General features: G+C 38.2%; 1 protein-coding gene across 1 annotated transcript in view; it reads left to right on the top strand.

Moving 5' to 3' along the window:
- The first annotated feature begins 1,670 nt into the window (after positions 1 to 1,670).
- The window catches only part of TMEM196 (transmembrane protein 196), a 65,302-nt gene continuing 44,248 nt past the window's right edge, over positions 1,671 to 22,724 (top strand). Inside the window, exon 1 of the mRNA XM_068973371.1 lies at positions 1,671 to 1,817. Coding sequence (XP_068829472.1) covers positions 1,671 to 1,817 — 147 coding nt within the window. The remainder of the gene's footprint in view (positions 1,818 to 22,724) is intronic.

Genomic DNA, 22,724 nt, shown 5'->3' with positions numbered 1-22,724 from the left:
GACAAAGATGACCCACAGACACTTATCATCCCCCACTCCCCACTCTTTGCATCTTCCTGATGGAATACCTTGGGATTTTTCATGAAATCAAATCAGGAATGTGAAACTGAGCCCAGCCTCAGTGATTCCCAGACTTCTAGAGTCCCATGTGCATCCGATTACAAACCCAAAATACCTGAACCATGGCTGGCCCTTGCTCTAAAGATTCTGATGAATGCCAACTATCATAACGTGTGCAATGAGGCAGATTTTTGTTTTTGTTTTCTTAAAAAAACAATGTTGTTTCTATTTAGTTCTTAAATGTACACATCTCTTGAATTTGAGTGAGAACGCCTGGTCCCAGGCGTGTGGTCTGGTGATGCAACCCAGAACGTGCTCAGAGAGAGTTGGGTCTGCCAGCTGAGGAGGAACCACGGCCACTTCCCTGGAGAAGTGTGGCCCCAGCCAACTGCATCTTCCCCACGTTCAACAGGGAGGATGACAGGTCATGGCAGCTCCTTAAAACATGCTGGAGAGTAACTCTTCTTGAGAGGGGAGTTCCTCCGTGAAGGTCCTTTGGAAGTCCTGTTGAATTTAGGAGTCTGTACCTTCTCCATCCCCTTTGCTCTCTCTGCCTTTCTTCACTCACTGCGCTCCCATATCACCCCGTGTACACGCAAAAGAAAGTTTCACACAGAATGAGCCCCGTGTTGACACAGGCATCACCTCCCCTCCCATCTGGACAGAAGCCCAGGAGGCAGCAAACGGGGCGGGGTGGGTGGGGGGTGGGTGGGAGAGTGCGAAGGAAGGTATCGCTTGGATCTCTGTGGTAAGGGTCCCCAAGTGGGGCCGAGCAAGGGTCAGTCAAGAGTATTGGTCCTGCACCCACAAATACATCAAGCTTTTCCCTCCTCCATCAACCTCTTAAATCCCAATGAGGTCACTGCAATGAGAGAGAATCAGATCCAGAGAGGGGGAGAGAAAGAGGACGACGACGACGAGGGAGAAGAAATCCAGACAGGAAAAGGCCATCAGACAAGGTCGCTTTTTCTGGCGACACAGCAACTGTGAGGAGCGTGGTGCTGAATATCATCCGCCCGCTCAGCCTGGGGACCGAGGGACTCGTAGAAGCACTTCGTGTTACCACGAAAACAAAGGAAAGGAGACCCAGCGAGAGGACGAGAGATGCTCTGAGCAGTCCCGCTTAGGATCTGGGGAAGCAAAGCTCATGTACTTGCGGGGAAAGAAAAGGGAGCCTGAAAGGGTCTCGGAAGCAGAGGAGAGAACAGGATTTCCCTGCGGAGACTTGGGACGCGGCAGAACTCTGGACAGCGCCTCGACTCCAGAGCAGGGCTCCCAGCTCCCTGGCTCCCCCAGGCTTCTGGCTCCTTATTGAAAGCCCTTTCTGCCAGTGTGCTCTCCTCTCCTGGACTCCGACCACCGACCGGGAAAAATCCTTCTATGATCCCTGTCTGAACGTGCCACGGGTGGAGCAACTCTGCTTCTGACCCGGTCAGGGAAGAGGGTCTCCGGTTCAGGAAATCCAGTCCTTGTGGATAATGCTTCTCTGGTGAAGAAAGAAAAGTTTTGGGGTCTGGTAGCGGGCAGAGGGGATAAGGAGGAGAGTGGAAGGAAGAAGGTGGATGGTCGGCTTCCCTCTCTGACCTGGAAGGAATGATGACCGAAGAAGGATGTGCACCAGCGGCCAGATTATTGGGAGCCTCCTGGTGCTCTCCGTGCTGGAGATAGGGCTGGGGGCGTCCAGCGTGGCAGTGGGGGCGGTCAGCTTCAGCCTGGCCCTCCGAGAGCACAAGCCGCAGCTTGGAGACTCGTCCCCGGTATGGAGCGGGGTGTGTGTACGTTGAGCCATTTCACTCTCTCTTTACCTCTTTACGATGATGGTCAGTGTGCGCGCGCGTTAGTCACTCCCTCCCTGGGGTTGAAAATCATGAATCTCCTCTGGCTTGGGTGTAGGTTCATGTCGCAGGCTATGCCTCTGTATGTTGTCCTTTAATTATTAGTAATTTTTTTTTGCTTACCTTGACTTGACACCAAATTAAATGGCTTTGTTTAAAGTTGGGGGAGGGCAGTTTCCACTAGCTGAATCTGCAAAAGCTTGCCCAGTGGGGCTGATTGGGGGGGGTGGGGGCGGGGGTCACACCTGTCAAGGGCAGGCTCAGCCTCCATACTTTCACAAGGAAAATCAAAATGAAAGTGTTACATCATTTTCTTACACCACCAACAAGCAAGGGTAGAGTTATGCATTTATTTCTCGGTAACAGTGCCCAAAGTACACTAAAGACAACACAGATGTCATAAAGAGAAATATGATGTGAGTATGAAAGGAGGATTTCATCCCAGAAAACACTGCTCTTAATTTTCCCTTTATAAAACTCTTTTGTAAGTTCTAGGGAATAAGGTAAACAACAAATGATATGTAGCAACATTCTGATTCAAGAATAACTCAGCTTAAAGAGTAACTAATGGTCAGAGAAAATGTCATAATTTCCTTTAGGTCAGACAGCAGACCCAGGGAGCTTCGAGTTTATTTACTGTGGGTGGATCTCCAGGAAAACCTTAAAGACCCATTCCTTCCACCCAGGATCAATAAAATAACTCAGCACTATTCCTAGTGTGAACCTACTTGTGAAAATCAGTTTTTCTTCTCCTTTAAGTTATATAGCTCTTCTATCCATAGCCTTCTGGATCTTTAGCTTGATTCTATTTTGTAAGATAATTTAATAAGATGTTATTCTGTCACTGATAATTAGTATAATTAACAATCATGGCTTAGTTATTTATGCTTTAGGTGTCTGAGGAAAAAAATGATAATGTATGAGTTCAAGAGTAATTCTGAAGCAATTCATTTTTAAGTGAAGTTCTAGCATTCTTTAAACTGGCATAATTATGCTTTAGAAAATTAGTTTTTATACTTTTACTTTTCTAAGTGAGGAGAATGTTTTTAAATTGCAGAAATTAAAAGAAAAATGGTATTCAGTTCTAACGCTGGATTCTTCTAAGAATCCTTGTTTTAAATTCAGTAAGTCCCAGCAACCATAAATAATTACCTTTTGCTATATTATAAGTATGAAAGACTAAATAAAAGGCAAATCTTAAAGCTAGTTATTTTACATCTTATATGTAGTAGTGATTATTTTGAGAGTTGTAGTTCGCATTATTATTTGATTAAACATAAATAAACTTGAAAACTTCTACCAAACAGTTTTCAAAATGAAATGTAATGTCAACATTTAAATCAAGTGGGAGAAAATGTGATCTTTTGGTGGCTTGTGAGGAAGAACACTTAAATAGTCTTCAAATTAATTTCCCTCTGAAGTTCAGAAAATTGAGTAAGTGAATGTAGGTTGTCTCAAAATACCATTTAAGTATCCAGTTTACCTTCATGAATAAAAAGATGGTTGCATTTGCTTGGTGTCATTTAAGAAAAAATTTTTTTAATTTTTTTCTCTCTTTCTTGGCTATTTACCAATTATCTAGATGAGTTGACATGTGTATGTACAAAAAAAAAAATTGAAGCAGCTCAGTGAAAAGCAAAATAGTAAAGCACAGTCATTATCATAAATATTTCTTTCTTTTTTAAACATTTTGCTTTGCAGAGTAACCAGATTCACTTATGATTCTGAAATAATAGGTTCAAATTCTATTGTCTGTTTCAGTAAAAAAAAAAAAGTTTAAAAATAAGTCCATGTGATTGAATGAACCGATTTGAAATTTGAGTGCTAAAAGAGTTGGTAACTTTTATAAATTCAATAAATCACATTTGCAAAGAAACAAATGTCTAAATTTGACCATTGTTTATCAAATTATAGTCTTGCTAACTTATTAAAATAATTTTTCAGAGGTCATTTGTGATACAGTCTGGATTATCACAATTCTGACGATGAATTCATGTAACCAATATTTATAGAGGGCTTGCCACATGCAAAGCATTTTACTGTTTAACACAGAGACTATTAAGATGAATCAGAATGCCAAGCTGAGGAAGTAAGATGGATATGTCATTTTCTTTACCAGTGGTGAGCAATTAGAGTTTGACTTCAAGGAGTTACAGATACAGGGGAGAGAAGAAATAACCTTGGAAGAAGTATTATTTTTCTCTTGATCTTTAAAGTTTATTGAAACTTGGAAGGAATGTATCATAGTATGAAATCTGGAGTCTGCCTGGGTGTAGATTTCAGGTCAGCTTTTAGCCATTTACTATCTGGTTGACTAGCCAAAGTTTCCTCATACTCTGTCAAGTAGGGTTGTTAGACGGCACAAGTAAAATCATGTTCTTAGTAAAATGTATGATATGTGGTACGCACTGAGTAAATGCACATAGCTAGTTTTGGGTGCACAGAATGGCAGTGAATGCCTGAGAAAGAAAACCTTCTAGGCAGCAAGGTTGAAAACAAAAAACGGACAGGATGGGTTGTATTTCAGGAAGAATAAGCTCTTATCTTTTTCTGAGGCTTAGGTGTGTGAGGGATAGATAAGGACGGAAAGAATGGTAGGGACCAAACCATGAGAGGCTGTGTGCCAGTCTCAGATTATTTCCTCATAGTTTTAATAAAATAATAATAGTAACAATTCTTAATTTCCAAAGAGACCCCAGGAATATGCAGTAGAAAACTACACTGATAAGTATTCATCTCTTTGGTATTATACGAATTAAAAATCTTATGTTATTTATAAACACTAGATGGGATTGTATAATTATTAACTTTTCAGGTCATAATCCATAATCAGAGTGTATTTTGATTGGTGCCACGAAGTTTTTTTCAATACATAAATATCATTATTACCAGATTTTGCTTTCAATTTTAGAAGCCAATAGAAATAAAAACTGTACTATGAAGGGATTGCTTATTATATATGGACCTCAACATCATAAGCTTTTAATCTAGATCAAATGCACTAACAATTTAGGCAACTATTTTGATTATTTGGACTTAAATTATTATTGGATATTTTTGGATTATTGTATAAATTACTGGACCAAAATTTTAAGTGGCTTGAAAATAAAACAGTACGAAGAAAAGGGGCTTAAAATCCATAAGATGGATGTTTATACGATTATTTCCAGTCACTATTTCATAATAAGGTAAATGGTTGTTATGGCACCTGGGACCAGTCTAAAAGATGTGGGCAATTAGAAGGAAAAAAAATTTAAACTATAATTTCATAGCAAAAGAAAGCTATAAGTGCCTTATAGGATTTTGGCCTCTTCTTGATTCTTTGTTGTAGTTTGAAAACATGAAATAACACATTACTACTAGATAACAATAAATGAACCATTGAATAAACTGCTTTGGAGAAGACATAGGCATGTGAAATATAATCGATGTGTAAGATACATTGACAGGGAGTTAGGCAGGACTGTGTCTCCAAGCGGCTGTAGGATCACCATTTTTCTCAGTCTTCAGTACATCATCTATAATGTGAATGGATCGTATTCAGTGGTACACAGATCCAAGGAAAATTTATTTTGTTGCTCTAAATTGGCATTTTGAAATCTAAAGATTCAAATGGTGGTGTCCAGAAAAACATCTGATAGAGTTTTATTTTATACATACCGTGCTAAATTCCATCCATGTATATCTGATATTCATACTATAGATGTACTAAAAGAACTTTCCTTAAGCTCCTTTACCCCGCATATAAAATAATCTTTTAAACTATTCACAATTTTCTTAACAAAATCATAAAGTTTGAGTGATTTTATTTCTTCTGGAGCATTCTTAATTTGTACACCGTAACTTTATCTGCTTCAAAAATCTGATATTTTAATGAAACTTATAGCCTAGTCAAGTCACATACTTAGTATGTGGATTTCTGATTGTGGATTCCTGATTCACCATGGCAACAACTCAGCCAACTGTAAGATTGTGTTGAAATTCACCTACTGTACATCCTAATCCATACCAGAGCAAAAGAAATGAAGTGCTGTATATAAATGATAGTTGCTCCAAAATGTTATTTCTAATATTTAAGTCTATTCAGTTCATTTAAGGAAAAAAAATAAGACAAAGTGAAAGAAACCCCTCAAACAGTTACTTCAAATGTACAAAATTTGAAGCTAGTATGTCTCTGGCTAGATAATGCATCATTTTTGCCAAAGTTAGAATATATAACATAAAGGACTCATGTTATTTATCATGAGATGAAAACAGTGCCCCATCCTCAGAAAAAAACTACAACTGTACATTTATATCCAATTTTTAAATTAATTTTAATTATATAAGTAATTTATAATTCCTGTTGCAAAGGGTTAAAAAAATCAAAACTGAAGTTCTCTTCCCTACCACATCATCAAAATTAGCCAACATTATAAATTTAGTGTACAACCTCACAGATATTTCTCCATGCATACATATTATTTTTTGAACATACAGACTAATTTTTATATCAAGTCTCTGGGTATAATAAAGCCCCCTCATGGCTATCTAGAGCCCAGGTAAAGAATATTTTCTTTATCTGAGTCATACTCTTATTCTCAAGTGCTACTTGTTATCTACTGGAATCAGGGCAATTAAATAAGTAGCAATTAGATAAGTTAGACAAGCTAAACAGTTGGAATATGTAGTTATTTTTCAAGGAACCATACTCTGTCCAAAAAAAAAAAGTAAAATGCCTATTTCTGGGGTTGATTGATAATGACATGATGGGAGGAAAACAGTGAATTTTGTCATTATCTGACAATAGTTTTTGTTTGTTTGTTTTAGTCAATATTTCACCCATATTGAAAGTGTCATGCATTGAAATTTCTTTCCAGAACACATGATAAAGTCTGTTTCAGGATTTTGGCCCTTATTCAAGGGTAAAAGTGGTCTTGAAGAATTTGCCATAGACATATTAGGGGAAAAATGATAATAATGGCATCAATCACCTATTTGTTGACAGTTTGCTTCATACAAACATGATCTAGGTATAGTCATATCTTTAATTTGGATGTTTTTGCATAAAATGTTCAAGTTAGATCTCTATATTGACTTGTTAGCCAGGTCATACATTATGTGCTTTGAATATAGCTAAGCAATTTAACCTTCCTGAATATTCACTCAGCCCTCAGATCATACTTAATTATATTAGTAGTTGGGAGATATAACCCAGCCATCCAAACTGAAATGCCTGTCTTTAAAATTCAGTAAAAACTAGAATAGATTTTGGTGTATGTGTACACACCATGGACAGAGGAGCCTAGTGGGCTACAGTCCATAGGGTTGCAAAGAGTTGGACATGACTGAGCACAGAGTTGCTGAAGTACATGGACAATGGAAGAATAAATAGGTAATAGTATAGACAGACTCATTGAGCATCTTTCTAGCAGAAAAAGAGAAAGAGGGAAAAAAAAGTTATGCTACTACCTTTCTCTGTGATGTATAAAGCCTTGCAATCCTTCTCATGAATGCAGATCTAATCTGTATGTATACTGTACTCATTATAAATGGTATATGGGATTCATACATCACTAAGTCAGGGAGAGGAATAACAGTACCTATTATTGGGTTACTGTGAAGTTATTGTGAAGCTAAGGCAATGCTTATAAAGCTGTCAATACTGAGCCTGGCCAGAAGTAACTGCACAGTGAACATTAGCTGCTCCTTACTTCTACTGCCCTATTCAGCTCCATGACAACCAGGACCTATAACCTACTAGTGATACACTGGTTCTCAATATGTCTCCAACATCCCTAACCAACTCTAGTTTGACTCCTCATTTTTGCTTTTGGTTTTCTTTTCATGTATTGTTGGTTGGTTTGTTTAGTCACTAAGTTGTGTCTGACTCTTGTGACCCCATGGACTGTAGCCTGCTAGGCTCCTCTTGTCCACAGGACTGTCCAGGCAAGAATACTGGAGTGGGTTGCCATTTCCTTCTCCAGGGGATCTTCCTGACTCAGGGATTGAACCTGGTCTCCTACATAACAGGCAGATTCTTTACCAACTGAGCTACGGACCCTGCATTTTCAGGTATAGCATCTAGTTAGTTTTTGACTTACATTATATACATTAAATTAAAAGATGCTTACTCCTTGGAAGAAAGTTATGACCAACCTAGATAGCATATTCAAAAGCAGAGACATTACTTTGCCGACTAAGGTCCGTCTAGTCAAGGCTATGGTTTTTCCTGTGGTCATGTATGGATGTGAGAGTTGGACTGTGAAGAAGGCTGAGCACCAAAGAATTGATGCTTTTAAACTGTGGTGTTGGAGAAGACTCTTGAGACTCCCTTGGACTGCAAGGAGATCCAACCAGTCCATTCTGAAGGAGATCAGCCCTGGGATTTCTTTGGAAGGAATGATGCTAAAGGTGAAACTCCGGTACTTTGGCCACCTCATGTGAAGAGTTGACTCATTGGAAAAGACCCTGATGCTGGGAGGGATTGGGGGCAGGAGGAGAAGGGGACGACAGAGGATGAGATGGCTGGAAGGCATCACTGACTCGATGGACGTGAGTCTGAGCGAACTCCGGGAGTTGGTGATGGACAGGGAGGCCTGGCGTGCTGCGATTCATGGGATTGCAAAGAGTCGGACACGACTGAGCGACTGAACTGAACTGAATTGATATACATTATACATTAGCAACTACAAAAATATACCAAAATATTTACATTGGAAGAGTCATGTAGATATGCAGCTTAAAACTGAATGGGGGAACAGCTGCCATTGTAAGACACTTGTCTCTGTCTGTTTTTCTGTTGGAGGTGGAGAGGTTAGTGGAAGCTCTATGATGAAAATATTTGATAATCAGATAAATTAGACAGTTATTTAAATTAGGCAAGTCAAACAGGGGGGATATGATAACTACTTTTGTACCATGAAGTCCTCAAAACACATATGTAAAACAATAGAAGTTATTGTTATAAAGTCAGAATAAAAATGCAGAGTAACACTTCTGACAAAGATACTCAATAACCTGGAAATTTGTATGGTTTTGCCTGAACTACCCAAATAGCCTTTAAAACATAACTAACTCTCATGTTATTTAGTGACCATGATTTTTAGCAGTAATGCAACTCAAGAAGCAATTGAAACTTCCATGAGTTCTTGATCTGTTATTAAATACTGGGAAAAAATAAGGCAGAAATAAAATTAGTGGTTAAGCATATTACTGTGGAGGACAGAGTTACTTGTCCTATAGAAATAATACTAGGCATGATTTATTAATAGTTAACTATGGTCCATATGCTTTCATATATATTTTATTTCTAATAATAACAACTTCATAAGCAATGTTTTGTTTTGTAAAATTTATATAGGAAAAAGAACTTAACTAGAGTACACCATTATTTAATTAGGTGAGTTAGTATTTAAAGCCAGGGCAGTCTTATTTCATAATCAATAGAGAAAATTTCTTTGTGTGAAACATGAGAAATTTTCATGAAGTGAAAAAGTCGTTCACTGAGGCCTGACCTCATTATTTGCTCCCAACTTCAATCTATGAGCCAGGCAGGATGGCATAAAGGCCAAGTCCTGATCACTGTTTGTTTTCCAGAAGAGACTGATAAAGTCACCTGATCAACCGTGCAACTCCATGTTCTCAAAAGAGTGTGAGATACTAGATTAAATTGTTCCTACCCATAAATCTTAAGCTTTAGCATTGAAAAATAAAGCTAAATAATGCATCTCAAATAATCATTAAATATTATAAGGCCAATCAGGAAGACACAAAATGACATATTTGTTTAAATACACTCAAAGTGAGAGGTATCAATAATCAAGGATATCCATCCTCACAGAGGAAGAACTTTACCCAGGCCTTGTAGATCAGGCAGATTTCCAGCAGCAAAGGGAAGAAGATAATGTGCTAAGCAAAGTTATTAACATGTGTCAAGTCATGGAAGGGACAGTAAAATGGAGAGTTGAGGGGGGGGGCGGGGATTGAGGAGACCAAACTTGTGAGAGCAAAGATATGTTCAAAGAAAAACTGGTAAGTGAAGCTCTACCTCACCTGAATAGGATGTGGCCAGCTTCAAAAGGGTCCTGAAAGAATCGCAAGATTTGTCTGCTCTTGATTCCCAGCTAAACTTTGTAAGTTCTGCTTTTTAGAATGTGATGGGCTTGAGGCCAATGTATTCCTGCTCAATTTCAAGGCAAAACACCAGCCCTTGGTTCCCAGATGTGTACGTGGGATCAAAAGAAAGACTTGAGAGGAATCTTGAGATGTGTGTGTGTGTGTTAGTCACTCAGTTGTGTCTGACTCTTTGCAACCCCATGGACTATTGCTCACCAGCCTCCTCTGTCCATGGACTCATCCAGGCAAAAATACTGGAATGGATGGCCATTTCCTTCTCTAGGGAATCTTCCAGACCCAGGGATCGAATCCACATCTCTTATCTACCTACATTGGCAGACTGGTTCTTTACCACTAGCACCACCTGGAAAGCCTCTTTGAGACTTGAGGGAAGTGAAAATCTTACATCACAAACCGAACTCCAACTTCAAATGACTTTCCTATTGTTGATGGTAGATTTGTAAGATCATAAGTTCCTTATGCTCAATTATTCTTACAGCTGCCTGACATATAAGAGTTCATTTGTATAATTGGTGGTATTGGCATGATACAAATAAATGAAAACAGGTTTTAGAAGTATTGAGACTTGGGGTCAAATTCTAGCTCTAGCAGTTTCTAGTTGTTTAAGTTTGAATGAGTTAAATTATCTCACTGAGCAGTCAGCTAACTCATCCATAAAATAGCAATTTTACTAACTATTTCATGGAGTTTTCTAAAAATTAAATATAGTATTTATATAAACGGCTTGATAAATGTTAGGTATTCAGTAACTGTGACTGTCCACAATAATGACCACATGCTTTTGCTATATTTCTGGAAAATTCATTTCCTGTATGTGGCTTCTGTTGTGTATTACAGACATTCTGTTTTTACACATTCCTAAAGGGGAGGTTTATTGTAAGACTGTTGATGAAATTGACCTTGGACTCAAAACGAAGTAACATTTAGGTCATATACCCGGTCTTAGAAAACATGTACTTTTCATACCTAGTTTTAGGTATAGTAACAGTTGTGACTTAGTGTGCTTATTCCAGGATCACAGGAATAATATCTAGGTCAACATTGAGATAAAGAGGTGTGTTTTTTGTTTGTTCTACCAAATACAGATGTGTTCTTGATTTTCTCATTGTTTTTGCTGGGTTATTGGAATTTTTAGTTCTTTCATGACTTTTTTCTGCCAGTTAATTTCCTATATGGATAACTCTGAGGAATTAAAATAATTAATGATAATGATGATGACATAAATAATGGCAGTAGCAGTTTATATTTACAATATTCTATGTTGCCTAAGAATTCCACCTGCTTTTGTTATCCACTTATATTAGCAGGTGAGTTTCTTCACCTAAGGTATAAGAACCTAAAGGATTTAGGATTTAGTGACTTAAGATCAGAAAGTGAAATCAGTTACAGGAGCAAGATAGAAACCTAAATCACTTGAAGAAAGAATGTGTGTGTATGTGTGTGTGTGTGTGTGTGTGCATGCACGTGCACCCATGCAGGGGCTCATACATGTGCAGTGGAGATGAAAAAATAAGTAATTCCTAGAAGGAAGTTGATAACTGTTGCTGATACGCAATATAAGCTACATTCAGGCTTCTTTTGCCCTGATTTGGGGGCAGTTCAAAATGTTGTGAGCCCTCTGTCAGCTGCCTCTTATTTCCATAACTGGCTGGCTTTTGAAAACAGCCAGGCACGTTGGATGGATATTTGTGCATGTGTTGACAATTCTTAGGAAGAGCATAACTTCTACTCTTTATTCCTCTGGAGTCCCTGTACCTAAGATTTAGCTGGACAATTGTCACTTAAATATACTGCAGATTCTTGATGAAAATTTACAAGTTTAGTTAAAATGTTCCTTGCTACTTAGGGAGCAGAAATGGCTTAAACATCAAAAAGCCTTATTTACTTAGCACACTCAAAATATTCAACAGATAATTTTTTGAAAAGAAAAACTATCACAAAGCATAATTGTAATAGAATACAGCGCATAATTGGTTAAATCACAGGAACTGAGTGGCGGAGTGAAGGGATGAATGGCATTCTGAGAATCCAGGCTGATTCTTTCTGAAGAAAAGAATTCCACCCTGAAGGATCTGGGTCCCAGGCCATTGGAAAGTTTCTGAGATTTCTGGACTTTGGTTCATTTAGAGGAGTCTGACTTGCCAGTCAGTGGCATGCTATGTTTAATGCTTTCTTCTGAAATTCACACTTATGTGATGTTGGTTTCATTCAGTTACAGTCTCTGCAAACGCTTCTTTCACTGCTTGTGTATCTGCATTTGCCACTGTAGGGTTTTCCTTCCGTTTCCCCCTTGAGTGCTTTGGTTTAATTTCTTTATTTGCTATGGTTACCTCTTATTCCATGCCATCTGTTAAGCTACCAAGATGGCCTGTGCTAATGGAGGATTGCTTGCTCATCACATCAACACATCTCTGGTACATTTTATCCTCTAGATATTTCCTATAAAGTTGATTATAATTATGAGAGCTCATGATTCTATTGAAAAAAAAATATGTACATTTATCCTTTCTCAGTTAAATTGTAATTTTTTTTTAGGTTTCAAATTTTCCTGGAAGAAACATAGTATATGGATCAATATATATAAAATGCCTTGCTTTATTTCAGTGTTCTGTTTTGGGATGGAAAATAAGAAATTAGATCTAGCTTAAGGGGAAAAAAGAACACTGCATAATTAGCAGGGTTTTCCATTGACTAAGGAAAAAAAAAAGAAATATAAACAGGAAAGTATAAAAGTGATTTATTTTTAAAATGAACACTTTGCTAAAAATGCAAAAGAACTGGGAAAGGGGAAAGAGAGGCCATTGATGAGATCTATAAATCTAATAAAGGCTGAAAAAGTCCAGGAAACTGAATTGTCAGATAGCACAGTCAGGTCCTAGGACTCCCAGGGGTTAGGCTTATGAAAATGGGGCCAAATCAATGTTGAGGTAAATGACAGAGAGCTGCAAGGTTTACACTGGGTTTGGATGAGTCAAGAATAGGAATGAGCTGTGGAAAATCAGGAGAGTCGAGTTCCTGTTCCTGTTCTCATAAGCCAGATGCTCATTTTCCTCAGTTCGCTTCCCCATTAGATTTAGTTAATAACTATTGATTCCACAGTTACAACATTCTATGTTCTGAGTTAGGTTCTGAGAACTTAGCAGTTAATAAAACTATAATGGTCCCTGATCTTCAGAAGCTTAATTTAAAAAGGAATATGAAGAAGGAGACGGTGGGATGAATGGAGAAAGTAGCGTGAAAATATATACACTTCCCTATATAAAATAGAAAGCCAATGGGAATTTACTGTATGACTCAAGGAACTCAAATTGGGGCTCTGTAACAACCTAGAGAGGTGGGAAAGGGTGGGAGGAAGGAAGGAGGTTCAAGATGGAGAGGACATATGCATACCGGTAGCTGATTCATGTTGATGTATGAAGAAACCAACACAGTATTGTAAAGCAATTATCCTCAATTACAAATAATTTAAAAAAATAAAAAGGAATATAGATAATGAACAAATAAGGCACAAATTAACAATTGAAGTCTGTACCTGGTAAATAGGGGAAATATAGGCTTATGCAGATTATAACAGTTATCAATAATGGGAGAATCAGAAAATGCATCTCTAAGGAAGCAACATTTCTGAAGGATGATGAGGTATTTCCCAGATGAAGAGGAAAAAAGCATTGTCCCAACCAGGGGGAACATCTTGTGTAAAGACTCTGAGATAGAAAATGTTTCATATGCTTGAGCAACCGAAAGAAGGCCAGGTGACTGGAGGATGACCAATGGCTAGAAGGAGATAGAAAGCTCCAGGTGAGGTGAAGAAACAAACGGTGTAAAAATCACTTAAGGCTTTATAGACATGATACAATGGTTTTACTTTCTCCTAATTATAATAGCCACCAAAAGATTTTAAGTGGGACAATGACAAGATTATATTTGCATTTAAAGAAGCTCATTTGGGGCTGCAGTTTAAAAAGTATTTTGGAGTCAGACAAGTTCTTGTCACAAATTAAGTTACAGGTCTATTTAGGAGGCTACTGGGCTGTATGATACAGTGGTTACATGGATGAGAGTTAAGGAATAAAATAAAAACAGAAGAAGAACAGATACTTGAGATACAGAGTTAACAAGATTTTGTTTCATGAGCTGCCACTGTAAAATATTAAGAATGAGTTTCACATTTCAGAACTGAGCATCTAAGAGGATCCTATTTACTCTTTGAGACTAGAGGATTAGAGGAGGAAAACGTGTGTGTGTGTGTGTGTGTGTGTGTGTGTGCGTGTGCGCGTGTGCACATGCACGTGTGTGTGCGTGTGTGTGTGTGTGTAGGGAGCAACGGGTGTAGCATGGGAAGAGATCAAGGATTTATTTGTGATCTGTGATGTTGGAGGGGCCTGTGAGTTATCTAAATGGAGATGCTGTGGGCTATTAGATGGGTCTAGAGATCAATGCTGGAAATCTAAAAATGTATTAAATACATTTAAAGGTATTTAAAGCCACATGACTTGTTGAAACATCCAAAACAATGCCTTTAATTACTATTATATTCAGAAGCTGGACATTCAGAATTAACCATAATATTCAGGAGTAGAAAAAAGAGACTGAGAAGCTGTGATGAGAAAAAATAAGTCCAAGTCCAGGAGAGTGTGGTATCAGAGAAGCCCAAAGGAGAGGGGTTCCTTGTAGGATGAGGACTGAAATGTGGAAGTCGTTACTTATTTTAGCAAGAGTTGATGAAGTCGAAACAGAGGGTTTAGAAGCCAGTCTGGAGTCCGAGAGAGAAAAGGAAGTAAGAACATGGAAAGAGTTAAGTGTAGAAGCTTGGCAGTAAAGGGAAAATAGAGTAGAGAGATACAGCAATCAATGTAAAAAGATGTGGAGTGAAGGAGGTTTTCATTTTTTAAGGAAGATTTTGGGACACTTTGGCAAGCTGATGTGAATAATGGAGTAGAATGAGAGAGATATAAAAGGAGAGAAAAAGACTTTGAGTAAATGAAGGGTGATAGAACTAACAGCTAAAATGGATGCTTTGTGTTGGTAAGTTTTATCTTTGTTTCTTGTAATAAGGCAAGATCATATGAGTGAAGATTCAGAGTTTGTCACACCTAATGGCAAATGGAGAAAGGATTCTCTGCTGGCTTATGTGTTTTCTAATTTGAGACCTGTCAATAGCTAAAGGTAAAGAATAAACAAAAGTCTGGTTGACTCTGATAACATGATCAAAATGCCTTTCTCTTGGTTGAGAATCATAATTAAGTCACGATATGAACAGAAAAGGGACATAATTTATCCCAAACGTATGATTTTACAGGTAACTAAACTGAAGCCCACAGAGTTAGCACTGTAGAACCAGGACAAGAGTCAGGTCATCTAATTCCTGGTCTAACACTATTTCCACAGACACCTCAAGACATCAAGTATCCTTAAAATAAGTGTTCAGCCAAAAGGATAATAAAGTTATCTGGCTACTGCCCCAAACTGAACAGGAATGATCTCAAATCACTGGCACTGCTAACTATCATGGAGATGTAATAATTACTTTAACAGATTTCAGGAGTTCCCTCCCAGTTTGGAGTTTCAAGGAAACAGCTTTCCATAGAAATTGTAATGTGTTCTCCCTGGTGCTTTTCCAAAGTAACTGGGAAATTAATCAAAGCTAATTTTTAGAAGTTACTAGCATTTCCAAACCCACAAAAGCTAGTGATCAATTTAGGTAAGTAAGCAGAGTGCCCTTAAGAAGACTTTAAAAACAAAATCCAAAGCTCATTTGCTCATTTTTCAAGCTTTACACATTTGAAGAGCTTGGAAAGGGAATGCCAAACTCCTATAGTTCTAATATTTTCTGTCTGAGGCTTTTCTTTTTAATTCAAACATCTAGAAATCAAAATTGAGATTTAGTACACAGTTTGCCTGAAGCAGCTGGAAACAATATGTGTGTGTGCACACACACATATAATGTCTTGATCTAACACTGTTGTAAGAATTGTCAAAGTATTTTGTAATGATAAATTCATTTAAAGGGACACACACACACACAAAAAAAGGGGGCTCTTTTTTGTAAATATATCCTTGGCCATGAATATAGTACAGTGTACTTACTAGTGATAGGATAAGCTGTGTTTTCTAGTGTGACATTAAGAAATTAAAATATTATGAAATATTAGCAATTTTTGCCACCTTTTTACCCCCCGTTACTAGTAGTCGAAGAAAAAATTTTCTCAAAGGAACAGTTTTTTTGAAGAAAGAGGTGCAACTTTAACTGGTGATTTTTTGCTGATGTCTTTTCAGCTAAATAGTGTCTTATAGGGCTACTTAGGAGTTTATGAAATAATAAATTGAAAGTATCTACTGCATTGAAGATTCAAGTTTGGCAGACATCATGCAACAGGTTACCAGGAAAAGTGGCCCAATAGAGAGCAAAGAGTCTCTAGAGCTCTAACATATGGAAATGAACTAATTTAGGAAATTATTGTATCGCCTGGGTGATATTTGGGGTGGGGCAAGGCAGGGGGTGGGGGGACTTGCTTTTCTTTTACTTGGGACCATAGCAAGAATTAGGTGTTCTCTAGATTTAGAGAGCAGCTACTAGCCGCATGTTGCTACTGAGAACTTTAAATGTAGCTAGCCTGACTTTATATATATTAATAAGTATAAGGTACACACTGGATTTCAAGGACTGTATATGAAAGAACATGAAGTATCTCAAGTTTCTTAGAAGTTTGATTTCATGGAGAAATAATAGCATGAATATATTGAATTAAATCATTAAAATTTTCACCTTTTTAATATGACTATTGTGCTCAGTCATGTCTGACTCTTTGTGACCCCATGGACTGTAGCCCACCAGGCTTCTCTGTCCTTGGAATTCTCCAGGCAAGAATACAGGAGTGAGTTGCCATTTCCTACTCCAGGGAATGTTACTATTAGAAAATGCAATTATGTATCGACCCACATCTGTGGCTTACATTAGATTTCTATTAGACAGCTCTCATCTAGATACATTTTTCTAATTAAAAAAAAAATGTCATTAGCTGGTCAAGAGAAGCTCATGCTTTGTCTGCCTAAAACATGAACTATAGATGAGGAAAGTCTTTAAGATAATTTGAGTTATTAGTGAATTGGGAAGGCTGAGTTGGCTGAGTTGTCTGGTAGAGATACTAGAAACAGCCAAAACGGACACTTAAATTGCCTGCTCCTATGACACAAGCCTTTTGGCCTCAGGTTTTTAAATGGTGAAATCAGACTCTGTGTGACTTTTTGTTAAAGGGATTTTAAATATGTTTTTGGGGAGGAGAGGCTTTTCCTACTTCCTGTAATAACCTGAAATCCATTTTTTCATTTATCTATTCAACAAATATTCAGTGAATTTTTTGTATGTGTGAGGTCCTGTTTTAGTGCTAAAGTTTTAAAGATTAAAACATAACATTTGAACTCAAGAAGGAGTTCAAGAACTTTTAGAATGACAGATATATAGTGGACAATTACCATAAAATATAATCAGTGCATCAGCGTTACAACAGACATGAGTATAATATTTTTGTTAGATCCTAGCTAGGAGTACATAGATGGATTGAAAGGCTTCACAAATAATGGATCTTTATATTAAAAAAAAATAATTTTCCAAAAGGAGAAAATATTTATTGGCGCTTACCATGTGCCACAGTCAAGACTAAGCACTAGCATGTGGGTTGTCTCTTAATTCCACATGTTCTTAATTCATGTTATATTAGTCTCCTCATTCTTACAGAAGGAGGGAGAATGTCTTTTTATTATAAATGAAAGTTTATTATAAATGGTATTTTCAGTGTCAGAGAGCTGTGATATGTGTCATGGTAGATGCTGGAGAAACAGCTGGTACATACGTTCAATACTGGAGAAGTGTCTGCTTAAAATGAGTGGAGGAAAAACAAGGTTGCTGAGATTACTGATCAGAGAATGTCTGAGGAGGGAGAACAGCACAAAGCCCATCCAATTAAACTCTTTCCTTTTAAAGATGAAGCCCAGAGAATTCAGTTGACTCACCTAATATAATTAAATGACAAAGGAAGATTGAATGAGAGCCTAGGGCTTCTGTTCTGAAGTGCACACCTTCCCTGCTTCCCTGACCCCCTATAGTGGATGGTCACAGCTTCCCTGCTGGCTCAGTGATAAAGAACCCTCATGCAACGCAGGAGACCTGGGTTTGATCTCTGCGTCAGGAAGATCACCTGGAGAAAGGAATGGCTACTCACTCTAGTATGCTTGCCTGGAGAATTCCGTGGAGAGAGGAGTCTGGCGGGCTATAGTCCATGGGGTCACAAAGAGTAGGACAACAACTGAACAACTAACACTTTCACAGCTTGTTAAACCCATGACTACAGGAAACAATTCTCTCAGGAGCAAGCTTTGATAACAATGCATCATTTACTGCTCATTGTTCACTGCAATTTTTCAGCTTGTTTGTACTCAATTCCTTTCTGTATTCTACTGTTTAGAGTCACAGTTACAATATTGATAATTTTTCACTGATTTCTCCAATTTTGAAATCCTGATGATTTTCTCTCCTCTTTCCTTGCTTTGCTGAATACTTGTTCCTTTAACAGAAGAACAGAACTGGTCTTACTGAGATAGTTGTGCTAATACTAATATAGGGCTTTAAGATATACACAGGACCTTGAGCTTCCCAGGAAATCAGCTTGACATAATTACTGGTCTTACTTTAAATGAAGTGCTTTGCTGAGAATCTGAAGATAGATAATTATCTGGACTCTGGATTCAGGGGCTTTATAGCTGGTGGGAAAATGTATGTAAATATTAATAATAACAGATATTGGATACATATTCATCTAAGTGCATTACCCCTATTATATTATCTAATATTTATAGCAATTCTATGAAGTATATTCTCTTATGTATCTAATTAAAGGGAAAACTGTGGCAAAGTATTTAAATAACTTTCTCAAAGTCTCACTGCTGGAAAATGATTGGAGCCATGATGCAAACCCAGCCAACTTGATTCTAAAGCAGTCATTCTTAATCTCTAAACTAACTGACTCCTACTCATCCAAATAAATACAGAATGCAGAGTATGAATATTCTGTGAATACAAAAGTGAACTGGGAGACAGATGACCTCAAGGAGGATGTGTTTTGGTGGCAAAGTCTGGGAAAAAAATAAAGTAGGGAGAGCTTGATGGGAGGTGAGGAGAGAAAAGCATTTCAGGTTGGTGGAGACATGGTCTGTGGAGAGCTTGAGGGTGGTAGAGGATGTTGGTTTCAGAGCCCAGAATGTTCAGAAAGAAGAGAGTCTAAAGAGATTGGCTTGAGCTGTTAGAAACCTCAGTATTATACTATAGGATGTGAACTTACAGTTTTAAAGAAATGGACAGGTACTAAAAACGTTTTAAAGGTTTTGAGGAAGGAAACAACAAGAATTGATGTATTTTAGGAAGAATCACCTTAGAAGCAGTTTGAAGAATTAAAGCCTGGGGATTATGACAATCTTTTGTGTTAAAATTTGGAATCAAAATGAAGATAATACCAATAGGAATGGAAATCAAAAGGGCATATGTGAGCTTTATGGAGTTAAATGATAACAAAACTTGGTGGGAAGCAGGTTATAAAAAAATGAGGGTAGAAGAGATTGGAAATTAAGGCTTCTTTTCTGCCTGAGTTGAAGAGAATGAGAGAGTTTCCCTGAGATCTGGAAAGCAAAAATGGAGGCATATGTGGAAGGCAAGAAAACAAAATTAAGTTTAGACAAGTTGTGCTTTGTTAAGTCATTTATTCATGAAATACGCATGCATGAGTTTACAATAGACTTTGTGTTATATCCTCGAAATACAGTAAAGAACAAGAAGATAAGGTCCCTGCCTAGAGGACACCTACAGTCTATGGTAGGGAGACAGACAGTAAACAAATAAATATAGAAATAAGTATTTAATTACAGGGCTACAAAGGAAGGATGCCATCAGACCTTCATGGGAACTGAATCCAGAAAATTCAGGAATCCTTCCATGAAGTACTAATTTAAGCAGTTAGGTAATATTTAAATCAGGAATAGTCTTCAGCCAGTCTGAGAAGAATGGCCTGATTTCAGGCTAAGGAAATAGCATATTTCAAGCCGTTTCCTTGAGTGGGAAGGGATCTGATAAATTCCAAGAAGTTAAGAGAGATACCAGTGAAGGTTGACACTGTAGAAGAAGGCAGATCATGAAACACTTTGTAAACTATATAAAGAATTTTTTTTTTTTACTTTTTCTTAAAAAGGCAATGTGATAGCATTAACCGATGCGAAATGTGAAAGAAACAAGTTCAGACACGAGTGGATTTATGAAGGCAAGGTGAAAAAGACAATTTAAAAGTTTTTGCTGTAATACTGATGAGAGATGATAGTGGTTTGAAAGAGAGTAGAAGTATATTCTGGAGACAAAAAAAAAAAAAAAAGTGTGGCTCACTGACTCGTGGTACATGAAGGTAGGAAGGAGGTGTCAGTAAGGCCTTCCCAGATGTCAAGAATGAGAGCTGAGTGCATGTCTGTGCTATTTCCAGAAGTGAGAAATATTGGAAGAGAAAAACATTTTCAGGGTGAAGATGACAGGGTGAAGCTTTCAGGAGAATACGCTCACGGTCTCACAGTATTTTCAGGGGAAGATGATTAGGACATTCTGAGTGTAAAGCATTTTCATGAGACACCTTAGCACCTAGTTCTTCTAGTTGTCATCATTCTTAGTTTTTCACATTGTGGCCCCCAGTAGTTCTCAGGTCATATCATCATCAGATGTAGGCCAGTAGAAAAGATGGTCTGCTACCTGGCTGATGAAACGAAATGTCTAACTTCATTCTCTTTTTCTCAGTTGACCTTACTTGTATCTTGTGGTCACATCTAAGCAATCACTGTGACAAGAGGACAGAACCTGCTAATTTGTTAAACCTGGATCACAGGTCTGTAGGGGATGAGAAGCACATGCCTAACAGTGAGGGATGGATGGTATTCTCGCAGAAAAATGAAGTGTAATTGCCGGAAGGTGGATAAATACATTCTGAAGAGCAAAATAGCAGCTTTCTACCACCACACATAATAAGCAATGCCGTGCTGCTGCTGCTAAGTCGCGTCAGTAGTGTCCGACTCTGTGCGACCCCATAGACAGCAGCCCACCAGGCTCCCCCATCCCTGGGATTCTCCAGGCAAGAACACTGGAGTGGGTTGCCATTTCCTTCTCCAATGCATGAAAGTGAAAAGTGAAAGTGAAGTCGCTCAGTCGTGTCCTACTCTTAGCGACCCCGTGGACTGCAGCCTACGAGGCCCCTAAGGAGCATTAAAAAGAGGTGCTTAAAAGTAAGAGGACAGCTGGTGAATTCAATGTCATGGAATCCAGTGAGGAGAGACCATTTAAAAATGAAGGAATGACCAATTAAGTGGCACTGATAATCTTTGAATGGGCAACTTTAGTGAAGTGTGGGAGTAAAGCTATATGGACTACTTTATTTATACAACACATAATTACTTAGAACTTACTGACTGGTGGGCTTCCCCAGTGGCTCAGTGGTAAAGAATCCACCTGCAATGCAGGAGGTACAGTTTCTATCCCTGTCTCAGGAAAATCCCCTCAAGGAGGACATGGCAACCCACTCCAGTATTTTTGCCTGGAGAATCCCATGGACAGAGGGATCTTTGAGGCTGTGGTCTATGGGGTCTTAAAAAGAGTTGGACCTGGCTGAAATGACCGAGCACACACTGATTGTTAAGCACTATGGTCAAGCACCTTGCTCTTCCATTCCAAAAATTTAGTATGTGTGTAATATAAACCAGGTCCCATGCCAGGTTTCTGGTGGGAGTAAGGTACTTTGTTGATGTTCAGTTGTGACCCCATGGACTGCATCACGCTAGGCTTCCCTGGCCTTCCCTATATCCCAGAGTTAGCTCAAACTCATGTCCATTGAATTGATGATTTCCTCCAACCATCTTATCCTCTGTCGCCCCCTTCTCCTCCTTCCTTCAACCTTTCCCAGCATCAGGGTCTTTTCTAGTAAGGTGCTGGTGGTAGTTATAAACCAGAATAAAAAATAGTCTCTTCCTTGAAGAGCTTACTGTCTAGTGATATAGATAACAAATGTATAATACAAGAGAAATATAATAAGGACCATGAAAAGAGGTACATAAAGTAACTATGAGAATTCACGGGGAAAGAAGATGGAATCACAACTGCTGTGATTAGAGATGGACCCTGGAGTATAGGTAAGAATGAGAAAATTTTGTTAGCAGAGGAGTAAATACAGGCAAAAACAATAAACTGAGAGTTCCCAGGGATTATTAAGTTTGCTTTGGTTGTTAGGATATCAGTAGGAGATCAGCTCACAAATTAGGTTAGAACTATCCATCTGGGCCCTCATGACAGGGTGAGAATTTTGTGGAGAGTGGCTTCCTCCAGTGGAAAGGAAAAAAAAAAAGTGTGAGGTACTAAAAATCATGCTTAGAAAGAACTTCAGATGACACCGGAGAAACAGAAGGCAAAGGGACTCTCCGGAAAGCTCTTAGATAATCCAGGGGAGGATGGGAAGGGCCTGAACAAAATCAGAGGTTCATTGTGAATGTAGAATTAATAGCACATGGTCATTGATTTGATAAAAGTGATATGGGAAGGAGGAAAAATCAGAAGTGCCTCTGAGTTTTAAAGAATAGTATTAAGAGTGATAGAAATAGTAAAGTGATGAATGAAAGCAGACTGAAGACTCATTGTGTGAG

Source organism: Capricornis sumatraensis, chromosome 5, assembly GCF_032405125.1.
Source record: "Capricornis sumatraensis isolate serow.1 chromosome 5, serow.2, whole genome shotgun sequence".
NCBI lineage: Eukaryota > Metazoa > Chordata > Mammalia > Artiodactyla > Bovidae > Capricornis > Capricornis sumatraensis.
This window is presented reverse-complemented; position numbering and strand designations above follow the sequence as displayed.